The sequence below is a fragment of the Myxine glutinosa genome, chromosome 7, assembly GCF_964187855.1.
Source record: "Myxine glutinosa chromosome 7, kmMyxGlut1.1, whole genome shotgun sequence".
Lineage (NCBI taxonomy): Eukaryota > Metazoa > Chordata > Myxini > Myxiniformes > Myxinidae > Myxine > Myxine glutinosa.
This window is the reverse complement of record NC_136267.1, coordinates 122,073,470-122,089,040: the sequence shown is the minus strand read 5'-3', so window position 1 is coordinate 122,089,040 and position 15,571 is coordinate 122,073,470. Positions and strand designations below refer to the sequence as shown.

Sequence of the window (15,571 nt, the reverse complement as noted above, 5' to 3'; positions counted from 1 at the left end):
TTCATCTCCATCAATAACTGCAAATCCCCCACTGCTCCCCTCCCCCAAGGTGTCCCCCAAGGTTCAGTTCTTGGCCCCCTCCTCTTCATCCTTTACCTGTCCCCGCTCGGTCACTTAATCCGCCGTCATGGTCTCCAATTCCACTGCTTCGCCGATGACATCCAGCTTTTCATCTCCACCAAGTCCGTCTCCACCGACACCCACTCTATCCTGACAAACTGCATCACTGAAATAAAATCCTGGCTTCAAATCAACTTCCTCAAGCTTAACTGTGATAAATCTGAAATAATCATCATTGGCCCAAAAACGCTCACAAAATCCACCCATAACTTTGCCCTCAACATCGACGGTATCCCAGTATCCACCTCCCCTCACATCCGGAATCTTGGCGTCATCTTTGACCAAACCCTTTCCTTCGACAAATACACTAAACAGATCACAAAGTCAGCCTTCTTTCACCTGAAAAACATTGCCCGTCTCCGCTCATCCCTCTCCTCCACGGCTGCAGAAACCCTCATCCACGCCTTCATCACCTCCCGTCTGGACTACTGCAATAGCCTCCTCTATGGTTCACCCTCAAAAATCACCAATAAACTCCAATACATTCAGAACTCCGCTGCCCGTCTACTCACTCATTCCCGGACCCGTGACCACATCACCCCCGTCCTTTACAAGCTTCACTGGCTCCCCATCCCCCAGAGAATCCAGTACAAAATCCTCCTCTTGACATACAAAGCCCTCCATAACCTGGCCCCATCCTACCTGGCTGACCTCCTCTCCAGACACACTCCCACCCGCAACCTCCGCTCTGCTGGTACCAACCTCCTGACCCCCTCCATCCGGACCAAATTCAGATCCTGGGGGGACAGGGCCTTCTCCATCGCTGCTCCCACCCTCTGGAACTCACTACCTCACACCATCAGAGACTCCTCCTCACTCACCACATTCAAAACATCACTAAAGACCCACCTGTTCAACGCTGCATTCAACATTCAACCCACAGCATTTAACCCCTGACTATCTCTTCTCCTTCTCCCTCCTTTTGCTTTAAATATTTCCCTATTGATTCTTGTCTTGTCTTTTTGATTCTTGTCTTATATATATGCCGTATATCGCTGCTGTTTGTTTTCTTGATTCTTGTCTTTTTGCAATTGTTGTTTTCATGTATTGTTATGCATTATGTTTTCCACTCTGTCAAAGCGCCTTTGGGCTTCTGGAAAAGCGCTATACAAAATAAATGAATTATTATTATTATTATTCATTGCGACAAATCCCAAATGACGATTGGCCTCAACAAATTAGATTACTGGACAAACATGAATAACTGTCGATGATTCTTGGGTCTGAAAAGTTTTCGGAGCAAGAATTATTCATTTTTCTTTTGCTTGTAAGCAAATTGATAATTAATTGATCAAATGCCGAAATTGGATCTTTTATGTTGGGCACAAAATTTTAAATTTACAAAGTTTGGAACAATTGCTTTGCAATTTTTTGGCAAACCAAGTGACAAGAGTCACATCATGATCAGGTGGGAATTTCCGACTATTGTTCCACACGATTGATAGGTCAGTGGTCGACTGACATACAAATGGGTGGGTAGTCAAATTTGGATAAATTATTGTGGGAACTGAAAGGGTAATGTCAATGTGACGTCATAGGGGTTTTCTAAGAATAAACTTTTTGGTCCATTTGTGTATTAGCGCTTATAAAATTGAAGGACAAATTTTGAGAAATTGAAATAAAGTTGACACCCATCCGGATCTGTAAATAAGGGTTCCAACGCAAACAAATACGCATAATGCATGTGTGTGTGGGTATTTTGTGTGTCAATGTTAGTGTTTTTGTGTATCAATCTTACAAGATTGTTGACACCGACAGTGTGCCTTGTCTGAAAAATAGATAGTTCCATGGGGATGGGATCGCATATCGAGAGAATTCGTAAAATAAAAAATAGAAATATAATTTGATTATGAAAATTATCACTTTTGTCAAGGGAGATGGAGAATAAAGATTTGATTTGCTGAGTTATGAGCAGCTATTCATTAATAGTAAAAATTGGGAGTAATCTTGGGATTCCATTGTGATCGAATTTATATGAGAATCAAAGCTATTTATGGATATGAGCTTCATAAAAATGTGGGAGTACAAAATTAGCCAAATTTTGGAGAGGTCTTACACTGACTTCCCAGAGTACTCTGCTCATGGATTTTTATATATATAAACTTGAATTTTATCAGCATATAAATTGTGCTGTATGTATGGATGTGTTTTAGGCATAGATGATATGGGAAAATAGTAAAGAAAATTTTGCTGGTTTGAACTATTGTGAGTTTTTCAGTTCTGGAGTTCAAACAAAGTCACTGGTTAACAGATGAGAAAGGATAGTAAATAAATTATTCGATGCTGGGTAAATTAAGTACGATATTATTAAGACTTATGAGAGCTATTGTTCTTCCTTACAGCAGTGGAAAATTATTGGAAAAAATTAGATCCAACATCATGAATCTATAAAAGAATGTGATAGGGATAATATCCTCAATTTGTACTAATTATTTGATTGTGGGTAAAGGAATTAATTTATCGTAGTGGATTGTTAACAGCAGCCTGAAAATGTCCTGAGAGTGTGCATCCATGTAATCAGAAATCCCAGATTTGTTTTTACAAACAACATTTTGGTAGAGGTCTTGTGTGGACGAGCACTTCCTTGGTAGATAAAAAACGGTACTGCATGCTGGCAGCCACTTTTGCGGCCAGTTAGGCCAAACAAATTGAGAGGAAATTGTAGTTAAATACGTAAGTTACACATGGCTATTTGTAAAAAAGGAAATTTGTTGAGATGGGAAACATTTTTCGAAGGTTTATTAAAGTGTTATAATATGACATGTGGCAAGGCAAACTATTGGATGGGAAAATTAGATCTGGTTATAGAATAAATGTATTGACCCCTTGAAGTTAATTCTTCGAATCATTGTTTCACTGGCATTTTTTGTTCAAATTGGAAATAGTTTGGTAGAGCTTTGGTTAAAACCTTTGGTTGCGGTATCTTGGAACGAAATGATAAACCATAGGAGATTGATAAGAATAGGAAAAATATGGACCCAAAATAGAAAGTTGGATTCATGCCCCTCATTGCAAACAAGCACATGGGGCTAAGGTGGACGATCCCACAGAAAATGAGGCTGCACCTAGCAGCCCAGCAGAACATTCAGTGGCAGATAAATGATAGTCGTGATTTACAGTCATTTGAATTACATTTTAACACCCCTTGCATTGATAAACATTACATTTTCAACATGTGATATTCCTACTTGGGATAGTGACATTTATTTGCCTACATGACATACAATTACCTGCTGATATTAATACAACATGAGTGAAAAATGTATCACAACTACACTCATGATCAGGGGATTGAGTTCAACCCCGGGAGATAGGGGGATCAGGGTAAGACAAATAATCTGATTTATGTTACATATTAAGGGATTTTCTTTATTTACCTTTTAGGAAGCTTGTTAGTTTGGTATATAATGTTGAATGTCATCGACATATAATTATGTCATAGGTATGAATATATACAAGGAGTAGCAGACATGTTTGTTGGTTTAGTAGTTATATTGGCAATTGTTTTAGTGGTGGCTTGCTTGAAAGCCTTAGTGACGGTGTGTTTGAACAAGGTAACCAACAACACGATGATAACGCATGAAGTGACAAATGAGGAAAGAAATGTGGAACCACAAGAGGAAGACTTTTATGGCGACATAAATACTGAGATTAAAAGATTAAATCAAGTGATGTTGCAAATGAATACAGTAGAATTAAGATAATGGCATAACGACAATGTTATGAGTTGTGTCAATTACAATATCAGTGAACTCATATCACCACGAGTGACACACTGTTAAAAAAAAAAAAAAAAAAAAAAAAGGAAAAAGAAAAAGTGGAGAGGAATTATGGTAATAATACATTATGCTTAATTTGTTGGTTTGGGAAAATTGTTGTTGGGAATTAGATATTCCTGTTTGTGATTGTAATCATATACAATTTATTTTCTTAGAGTAGTGCTAAAATACCTGCACAAGTTAATTTTTGAACTATATTAACCTGAAAGCAATTGTGGATGCTATTCTTAGTTTAGTAGTAAAATACATACCTGATTGAATATTATTTGTGTGACGCATATAAATGAATATAACTTTTTGAATGTTGTAAGGGAAAACAACAAATTGTTGAATGTGAAACTGTCGGAAGATATACATGATTATGCTGATTTCATGGTAAGATGTACCCTATCTGATTCAGTGTGTGTGGAAAGCAGATTCAGATGTGACTGAGCATAAGGATAAGACGAGATCACATTTTGAAGGGAGTGCTAACGGAATTGGGAAGAAGTTCGAGAAAGAAAATTTGTGGCTAAAAATGAAGTTAATCATGGCATACACCCTCTTTCTCAAAGAATGATGAAGACATTCTCCCGTGTAACTTGGAGATGAATGCTTACCTTCACCAAGGAAATTTATGTGACCATTTGCCTGGATCACACTGCAACATATGAAAGAAAGGCGATCACTTACTCTTGTTCGAAGGCTTCAAACATTCATCACATCAGAAGTTGCAGGACAACGACATTTTACCCGCAACCTCTGTGAAATGCGGGGACATATGTTATTACTTCACCAACTTCCGGGGAGCCAGCATGGAGCTGCAAACCAATGGCTGTGCCTTTTCACAACAGCTGTGCACGATTCTGCGGGCCACTCCTGGTATGGACCATGGATGACCTGAACACCATGGTCCCAACATCATTGTGGATGCATCCGGCATCCCTGTTCCACATCTTGCTGGCCAATCAACGTCACACCAATACTTGCTGCCCACTCACAATGAGGGAGGAAGCAAGTCGACTACAACTGGGTGAAGGCCTTGTTCAGGAATTACTATGGTTTACAAAAAAAAATGGCAAGAATGCTACATGGAGAGCAGGGTCAGTCTATGACTCCGCAATGTTACCACAACAGCGAAATCCTACACGAAGTAGTGCAGGTGCTATGAAGACATTAGGAGAAAATGTTTCATACCTGGATTCAAACACAAGTGATCAGCCCTTCCTTTCAAACAAAGTCAACATTTGTGTGGAGGCAAACGTTTTTGCCAGATGTTGCAGATGCTTTAAAAACTTGAAAATGGTGAAGCAAAATTGTTGTATCTTGGTGATGGTGAAGTGTTGTTTTACAAAGATATTTGTGATGCAAATGAAATAGATTGAATTAACAATATGGAAGGAGTCAATAACCAACGAAATGTTTTGTGATCAGATTCTTGCAGGATGACAGTGTATGCCTAAGGAAATTGTATTGATGTTTACTTGTAGTGATTGATTGTTTACTTATATTGATGTTTAGATTAATGGTAAATATAAACAAAAACAAAAAGATGAGGGAATTGTGGAAGTGTAACTCAGTGTAACTTATTGGTTGGAACTGGTAACGAACCAAGGTACGAGCAGGTGGTCGTAAGAAGGTCAGGAATGCATCTCGCCCCCCTCGAAGCTGGGAGTCCTGTTGTGTATGCAAAGAGGGTGAAGGAACTCCCCAGCAGGGGGGCGAGCATGCATGACCTCGGGGCATTTGCGAGAAGGGATTAGCGCGACAAGGCCCATATAAACCAGAGCAAACTATGAGTCAAGAGACTTGTCATCAGAACCCCTGCCCGACGGGAGGAAGGAGGACGGGAATGGCGGAGGAACATCGGCCGAACAAGAAGGACCATGCGGATAGAGTTACCTGGTCCATTGAGTTAAATGGTATTATTTGGTATTGGAATGAAGTGAATAACCAGTTAATAAAGTTGTGACCTTTTGTAAAACCTGTTTCCGACAATTGGCGTCTTGAGTCTCACCCTACACTTCCACGACAGCACCAAAAACGATAGGCTACACAGCAGGATATCTAAAGAAGTCGTGGACGGATTTTGACGAAACTTGTTGGACAGGTTGTGTGTCTGACAAGGACGATTCGATTCAATTGTAATGAAGATCTGAATACGGATTCGGATATGAGAATTATTTAATTTTTAAAGTGATTCTTCACCATTGGGAGATAGGGACAAAAACGATACACAGCAGGATACCTCAAGAAGTTGTGTACGGATTTGGACGAAACTTGGTGCATAGGTTGTGTGTGTGACAAGGAAGAATCGATTCGATTTTGGTGAAGATCTGAATATAGATTCTGATATGATAATTATTTAATTCATTAAGTGATTCTTCACCATTGGGAGATAGAATATCTCAAAAAGTTGATGATGGCTTTGGACGAAACATGTTGGACAGGTTGGGTGTCTGACAAGGAAGAATCGATTCGATTTTGGTGAAGATCTGAATATAGATTCGGATATGATAATTATTTAATTCATTGAGTGATTCTTCACCATTGGGAGATAGAAAATCTCAAAAAGTTGATGATGGCTTTGGACGAAACATGTTGAACAGGTTGGGTGTCTGACAAGGAAGAATCGATTCGATTTTGGTGAAGATTTGGATCCGGATCCAGCTAGTAGAATTTGTTAAATAATTCTGCATTGAGTGATTTGGCCAACCAGGTGGGGGTATGCTCGCCACTGAGTGCCGTTCAAGTTACCCTGCGCTCGCGAAGCGAAAACAGGGTTAAGCATTCGTGTATGTACGTGCGTGCCTGCATTTTAAAAATTCATTTTCTCAGCAACCGTTGGTCCAATTGACATTAAATTTTCACCATAGGAGGGACTCCTCCTGTATAATATTTTAGTGAATATTATGACGTCACAGGTCACGTGGTATGGGCGCTATCTTAGAAAAACCAAAAAACTTTACACCTCGATATCTCAAAAAACGCTGCACAGAAATAATTTCGACAGGTCTCATTGCAAAGAACTCTCCATGTGGAATAACATATGTGAATGATGTCATAGGTGCCGCCATTATGACGTCATAATTCGACAAGTAAAAAACGTTATCCGATCAGGATGAAATTTCTTGAGCATCTTCTCGGCATAAATTGATGCACAAATAAAATTATAATGATGTCGTAGGTCACGTGGTTCGGACGCCATATTGTTTTGAGTGAGAAGCCTGAAAAACCACTAAAATCCAATTTTCTCCTAAACGACTGAACAGATCGAGGCCAAACTTTGCAGGCAGAATCGCATACCCATGACGAACAAAAAATTCAGCGGCATGACGTCATGCATCACATGGTTTCGGAGTTATGACGTTTTTAAGCATAAACTTGTAAAACCAAGCTCCTCCCTCATTTTTGATCCTATCGAGGGGAAACCACAGATGTGTTCAGCATATCAGTCTGCTAAAATGACCTTTTGGAATTTGCGATAGGTCACGTGGTTTGGCAGATATAAATAATTAAATAAAAATATTAAAAAATTTATAACTCTTGAACCGCTTCATTGATCGACGTGAAACTTTACGTTATAGTAGGGGTAATGAAGTGTAACATGTGTGCAACATTTCCAGATGATTGGATGTACGGTCTGGAAGCTAGAAGTTGTTATTGCGTGAAGAAGAAGAGTCTTCTAGAGTGGGCATGGAATTAATTATCACACTGCAAATGACTAGCAGGCAAAGTATGCAGCGACCTCACGGGGTCATTTTGACCTCAAATTTCATTCTGATTTCAGATTTGTCAATCGCTGTGGTATATTAACACACGACCCAAACAGATTTGGTGAAATTCCGACGATTTTTGACGAAAATATGACATTTGTGTCTGCATTTCAGTAAAGTAAAGTGTGTGCCGTGTCAGCATTTTAAAAATTGAAAGGTGGCTCATTGTGAAGAACTCCATATGGGGAATAGGTGTTAATAATGATGACGTCATTGGTGCCATAATGATGACGTTGTAGCGGCTACCGCTGGGTTTACACAATCGCCTTGCACCTACCAAGGACGCGGAGCGATCACCATGCCGGGCTCGTCCAGGATGCCCGGGCAGGCCCGCTCTCAACTTGCCAGGCCTCGGCCGGGACACCCGGGCATGCCCGGCCATGCCCGCTCTCGACTTGCCAGGACGCCCGGCCACGCCCCCTCTCGCCTTTCCCGGGCAAACGCTCCGGGATAATGTGTGTATATATATTGCTGCCCGATAAACGGGCTTTTCAGAGTACCCGAGTTGTTTTGTGACAATAAAGAAACTCGGACGAATTCCAGCTTTTTGTCGCGTCCATTCTTCCGATTGACGTGGGAGCACGGCTCCTACATTGGTGACCTACCGACATGGACATGGCAGTCGGCCTCAAACTGCCTACCTTCTGGTTGGCTCACGCGGCGGTTTGGTTCGCCCAGGCGGACTCCCTGTTCGCCCTGCGAGGCATCATGGCCGACGACACCCGCTTCCACCATGTGGTAGCAGCGCTCGGTTCAGCCACCGCAGCCCGCGCCCTGAGCCTCCTCGAAAGCCCGCCAGCGGTTGACAAATATGGCGCGATTAAAAAGCTCCTCCTCGACGCTTTCGCCCTCTCATCGGTGGAACGCGCACGGCGCCTGCTCGACCTGCCCGAGCTCGGCGACACGCGCCCGTCCGAGCGAATGGACTACATGCTATCGCTGCTCGGCGAGCACTCTCCGGCATTCCTGTTCCGGGAGCTGTTCCTCCGTCAGCTGCCCAGCCCGGTACGCCTCGCCCTGGCGAGCACGACGATCACGGATCCCCGCGCCCTCGCCAGGGAAGCCGACAAGATCTCCGCGGCAGGCCAACGCATTGCAGCAGCGACCTGGGGCCCACCGCCGTCCGACGCAACGCCCATGGCGCCCGAGCACCCGGCACGGTCGACGACCGAACTGCCGACGCAATTGGCGGCCGCTACGCCGAGCCGACCACCTCCAGCACGACGACCAGGGCTTCCACCTGACCAAGCGTGGTGTTACTATCATGCCAGGTTCGGACAGAAGGCCCGGACATGCCGACCCCCGTGCACCTTCGGCAGGCCGGGAAACGGCCGGGCCGGCGTTCATTACCAGCCATGAGCGCCGGCCACACGGGCAACTTACTTTTCATCACGGACAAAGCGTCCGGACGGCGCTTCCTGTGCGACACCGGCGCCCAACTGAGCGTCATACCTGCCTCCGATCAGGACAGACAGTCCGAGGTTTGCGGCCCCTCCTTGGTTGCGGCCAACGGATCGGCCATCCGCACCTTCGGCCCGCGCAACGTCACCCTCTGCTTCGGCGGCCAATGCTTTACTTGGATGTTTGTAACCGCAAGCGTGCCCATGGCTCTGCTAGGCGCCGACTTCCTCTGCGCACACGGACTGCTGGTGGACGTCCAACGGCGTCGCCTCATCAACGCCGAAACCTTCAGCTCCCTGGTATGCACATTGAGCAGCTCCACTCCGACCGAGCTGGCATGCGCCCTCCCGGCGGCGAACGAGTTTGCTCGCCTGCTCACGGAGTTCCCGGGCCTCACGCGGTCGACGTTTTTGGCCGTCGTGGTACGACATGGGATCGAGCACCACATACCAACCACGGGCCCGCCGGTCTACGCCAGAGCCCGCCGCCTCGACCCAGCCAAGCTCGCCGTGGCCAAAGCCGAGTTCGACGCTTTGGAACACCTCGGCATTGTGCGGCGCTCCGATAGCGCGTGGGCTTCGCCACTACACATCGTCCCAAAACCAGGGGGCGGCTGGCGCCCATGTGGCGACTACCGCCACCTTAACGACGCTACCACCCCCGACAGGTATCCGATCCCGCACATCCAAGACTTCTCTGCCCGTCTGGCAGGACGGGTCATTTTTTCAAAAATCGATCTAATACGGGGATATCACCAGGTACCTGTCAGGGCGGCCGACGTCCCTAAAACGGCCGTCATCACGCCGTTCGGCTTGTTCGAATTCCTGCGGATGCCGTTTGGCCTCAAGAACGCGGCTCAGGCGTTCCAGCGCTTGATGGACGGCGTGCTGCGTGACCTGCCGTTCCTCTTCGTTTACCTGGACGACATCCTCGTCGCCAGCACGTCCAGGGCCGAGCACCTCCTCCACCTCCGAACACTGTTCGGGCGCCTCAGCGAGCACGGCCTCATCGTCAACCCGGCCAAATGCCACTTCGGCACGATGGCCGTTGATTTTTTGGGCCACCACATCACCAAGAACGGGGCCGTGCCGCTGCCAACCAAGGTCGAGGCCATCACCACGTTTCCACATCTCCGCTCCATAAAGGCCCTGCAGGAATTCCTGGGAATGGTGAATTTCTATAACCGCTTCGTGCCCCGCGCTGCTCAACTCATGCGGCCCCTCTACGAAGCCCTCCGGGGCAAGCCGGCCAAGCACGACGTCGTCTGGTCCGCAGCAATGGACGCGGCCTTCAACAGCTCAAAGCGGGCCCTCGCCGACGCAACACTGCTCGCTCACCCGGTGCTCAACGCTCCCATCGCCCTCACCACGGATGCCTCCGTCTACGCGGTGGGCGCCGTACATGAGCAATGGGTGAACGGGGTTTGGCAGCCACTCGCTTTTTTCAGCCGGCAGCTCCGGCCGAACGAGCTCAAATATAGCACGTTTGACCGTGAGCTCCTCGGTCTACACCTGGCCGTTCGCCATTTCCGCCACCTCCTGGAGGGCCGACCCTTCACGGCGTTCGTCGACCACAAGCCGTTGGTTTACGCAATGGCCAAGGTCACGGAGCCGTGGTCGGCCCGCCAACAGCGCCACCTCTCCGCCGTGTCGGAGTTTACCACGGACATCCGGCACGTCGCCGGCAAAGACAACGCCGTGGCCGACTGTCTTTCTCGGGCCAGCGTGAACGCGGTCCACCTCGGCGTGGACTTCGCGCTATGGCGGCGGACCAAACCACCGACACCACGGTGCAGGCCCTCCGGGCGGCGGACACGGGCCTCCGCCTGGCCGACATCCCCTTCGCGGACACTGTCCTGCTCTGCGACGTCTCCCAAGGCCAGCCTCGCCCCATCGTGCCCGTTACCTGGCAACGCCACATCTTTGCCTCCCTCCACGGCCTTTCCCACCCGGGCCGGAAAGCTTCCCAGAAGCTGGTGTCGGCGCGATTCGTCTGGCACGGCCTTCGACGGGATGTCCGCGATTGGACCAGCACCTGCACAGCCTGCCAACAGGCCAAGGTCCACCGACACACCCAGGCCCCGCTGGCACCTTTCACCGTGCCCGAACGACGTTTCGACCACGTCAACTTGGACCTGGTGGGCCCCCTCCCCCCATCACGGGGGTTCACACACCTGCTCACCATGGTGGACAGGACCACCAGGTGGCCGGAGGCCGTTCCCCTCGTCTCCACCACCACCGCCGACGTGGCGCAGGCTTTCATCGCCACCTGGGTCGCCCGCTTCGGCGCACCGGCGGACATCTCGTCGGACCGCGGACCGCAGTTCACCTCCGAGCTGTGGGGCGCGGTCGCCCGCAACCTGGGGGTCAAGCTTCACCATACTACGGCCTACCACCCCCAAGCCAACGGGTTGTGCGAGCGATTCCACCGCTCCATGAAGGCCGCGCTCATGGCCGGCCTTCAGGACGGCGGTTGGGCCGACCGGCTGCCGTGGGTCCTTTTGGGCCTCCGCACGGCCCCCAAGGAGGACCTCCGGGCATCCACCGCCGAGCTTGTCTACGGCCAGGCGCTACGCGTCCCGGGCGAATTCGTGCCCGACGCTACCAGTCCCTGGTCCGCAGCTCACCAGCGCTCGGACCTCCAGGAGGCCGCCCGACGGTTTGCCCCCGTGCCAACGTCCCACCACGGTGACCCCCAGTCCTACGTCCCCCCAGCGCTTCGCACAGCGGAGTACGTTTTTGTGCGTCATGATGCACATCGGGGGCCACTCCGGCCGCCGTATGACGGACCCTTCCGGGTCCTGCGACGGGACGACAAGTCGTTCGTCATCGACATCGGCGGCAGGTCGGACCGGATTGCGGTGGACCGCCTCAAGCCGGCGCACGTGGACATCGACCAACCGCCACGGTTGGCCCTTCCGCCGCGGCGAGGCCGCCCCCCATCCACGTTGCCCCCCACTCGACCGCCCACTACCACACCGGACCCCCCCCCCCCCCCACGACCCGCCAGGGGTCGCTTCAGCCGGGTCATCAGGACCCCCCTTAAATTGACCCTGCCGGTGCAAGTCGATTCTGGGGGGACGTGTGTAGCGGCTACCGCTGGGTTTACACAATCGCCTTGCACCTACCAAGGACGCGGAGCGATCACCATGTCGGGCTCGTCCAGGACGCCCAGGCAGGCCCGCTCTCAACTTGCCAGGCCTCGGCCGGGACGCCCGGGCATGCCCTGGCACGCCCGACTATGCCCGCTCTCGACTTGCCAGGCCGCGTCCGGGACGCCCGGGCATGCCCGGGCATGCCCGCCCTCGACTTGCCAGGCCGCGGCCAGGACGCCCGGCCACGCCCCCTCTCGCCTTTCCCGGGCAAACGCTCCGGGATAATGTGTGTATATATATTGCTGCCCGATAAACGGGCTTTTCAGAGTACCCGAGTTGTTTTGTGACAATAAAGAAACTCGGACGAATTCCAGCTTTTTGTCGCGTCCATTCTTCCGATTGACGTGGGAGCACGGCTCCTACAACGTCATAATTCGACAGGGACAACGCTTAGTCTGATCAGTTTGAAATTTATTGAGCATGATCTATGCAACAATTATTTAGACTTTAGAGGATATAAATTTATGATGTCATCGCTCACATGGTCTGGCAGCCATATTGGATTCAAAAAAAGAAACGTTCAAAAATAGAAGAGTTGGCTCACACCAAGTTGACTGCGCAGGGTAAATATTCTATGAATACCATCTAGTTACTTATGCAATCCGTGAGGGACAGATAACAGCAAGGTCGAATGATTAAAAAAAACCTTTAGTTTGAGGCTGTTTTTGTATTTGGTGCAGGGCCAGCAGGGGTTATCCTGAGGGTACATTAATCAATCAGTTTTGTCGTTTACCAGAATTTACCAGAAGTCCCCACCCCTGAGGCATGAACCTACAGTCAAAACCATTTGCATGCGTCCCCCAATGTTAATTGCATATACAAAGTTTCATCATTTCAAAAAATGTTTTAAAATGCGGCAGTAATTGCATTTTTTCGATATTTGACCTTTTGACATTGCACTAGGGGGGCATGGCCAAAGGTTATACTGTTCTTGCACCTTCTTGCCATGTGACCAAGTTTGGTGAATTTCTGCACGACTGTATAGGACAGACAGACAGACGGAGTCAATAACAAAAAGAGAATATTTTCAGAAAGCGTAGGGACAATTATGAAGGTGATGGTTAGGGGAGCTGGAAGGGAAGGGAAATAAGAGGTTTGGAGGAAATATAAGTCAAAGCAAGGAAAGGAATTGGTAGCAAATGGAGAGAGAGCTCGGGATACTTTTCCCTCGAGTCATTTAATAGTAAACCATGAATTGTGGACTGGACCTACACTTTGATTAGACCAAATGGAGCAGGTAGATTACTCAGTCATTGAAGTTCATTGGTGAGCTAGCTGGGTTTTACCAACAATCCCAATAGCAATTGAATCACTTAAACATCAATTGTTTTTCTCTGATCCGAATTCGGATCTTCACTAAAATCGAATCGTTTCGTCTGTGTGGGACACCAAACTTAGGTCCATCGTTTCGTCCAAATTCGTGGACAACTTTGAGATATCCTGTTCACAAACAAACAGACAGACAGGGAGGGAAACATAAGCTCCTCCCACCTTCGGTGTCAGAGGTAACGACCAGCTAATAATACGTCACGTGGGCGTGATTGTGAAGGGGTTAGTTCAGTTTAGAGTCCCTGTATATAGACAGTCCCTGTAGGGACTCTAGTTCAGTTAGTGTTGTACAGACTCACTCCGGTTCACTAGTTTGTGATTCGTGGATGTCACAACAACAAAATCTGTGAGTTCAGTTTAAATTTGCTTTGGATATAGAATGTTGTTTTCATTTAATTACCGTACTTCAGCAGGTCATCTACATACTACATATGCATAATGACAGAATGTTTGACTCTCCGTCGTTGCCCCAACCCCATCCCCATTTATTTTCTCCATTTGCTTTTTTCTCTCTCACTCTCTCTCGATTTCTCTCTTTCCCCAACCTCATTTAAATAAATAAATAAAATGTTTCACCTCCTACCTTAATCGTCTTTGTTAGCTCACCTGGAACGAAGTTCAGGGAAGCTTATGCGATGGCGCGTTGTCCGTCCGTCTGTCGGTCAGTCCGTCCGTAAACACTTGAAACTTCTTCTCCGAAACCGCTGATGGGATTGCGACCAAATTTGGCACAAATGATATTTGTTGTGTTCTGACTAAAGTTTGTTCACGGTATTTAAAAAATCGGGGTCTGAGGGGGTCTAGTGGTGGTCAAAGTGCATCCAGGTTTGACCCCACAAAATAGGAATTTACTTTCTTCTCTGAAACTACACATACTATTTCGATGAAACTTCACCACAACCTTCATCATCCGTGATGCACCAATGTTTGTTCAAGGCATTGGAAAAATTGGGGTCTTAGGAGGTATATGGGGTGGATGGGGTTGTGGGGGGTTAGGGTGTTGCCCCCCAAAATAGGTATATTTTTGTTTGTTTGTTTAAAGTCTTATGATTATGTTAGTATGATTCTACATGCTGCCCTGTCTTCTAGCAACCATTGAAATTGGTTTAAAATACCTTTAGTCAGTGCAGTTCCCTGTTTATATTGAGTATTTATTGAGTGAGTGCAGGCCCGTATTCATAAACGTCTAAGTATAACACTTAAGTACCTCCTAAATTAGGTTTTACGAACAAGTGGTATTCAATATGCTACTTACCTAATGTATTACACTCAACTTCATGCTTATATTTGAGACACCTCCAGGGGTGTCTTAAGTGAACGTAAGTTGTCCACACACTGTACATTCTGTCCACTTTCGACCAGACAGCGAAGAGGAATGGCTGCATTGCTTCTGATAGCACAAGAACGGCTGGTTCGACGGCGTGCAATTCGTCGAGAACGAGTATTTCGTGACCGACTTCATCCGCTAGATGAGTACGATGATGTCGAACTATACCAACGATACCGCCTTAACCGGCAAACGATTTTGGATGTTATTGATGTTACGTCGGCATACGCTGGCTAAATCGTCAAGGTGTGACAGGGGCTTTATTGGTGATAACCTTGATCCATAGACATTGCGAAACCACGCATTGCCAAGGGAACTTTAGGTTTTGGCAGCGATACTTTTCCATGCGACCGGAGCCTTTCAGCTGACAGCAGGAGATACAGTGCATGTATCACAACCAATGATGAGTCAAGTTGTCTCTCAAGTCACCCATGCATTGCTTCCTTTACTGCAGGCTGTGGTGAAATTTCCAAAGGATCGAGACATTCCCACCATACTTGAAGAGTTTCATGAAATTGCAAATTTTCCCGGTGTTCTTGGCCTAGTTGACGGGACACACGTTTGGATTTTAGGTCCCACCCAGCACGAGTGGTGATATGTTAACCGGAAAAACTCTTATTCAATAAACACTCAAGTAGTGATGGATGCGAGATACCGATTCATCAATGTCGTTGCCAAGTGGCCAGAAAGTACCCACGACTCAGTT

General features: G+C 47.6%; 1 protein-coding gene across 1 annotated transcript in view; it reads left to right on the top strand.

Moving 5' to 3' along the window:
• Positions 1–13,729: 13,729 nt before the first annotated feature.
• The window catches only part of LOC137431492 (uncharacterized), a 33,547-nt gene continuing 31,705 nt past the window's right edge, over positions 13,730–15,571 (top strand). Inside the window, exon 1 of the mRNA XM_068122854.2 lies at positions 13,730–13,884. Within this exon, the coding sequence (XP_067978955.2) occupies positions 13,865–13,884 (20 nt within the window). The 5' untranslated portion in view covers positions 13,730–13,864. The remainder of the gene's footprint in view (positions 13,885–15,571) is intronic.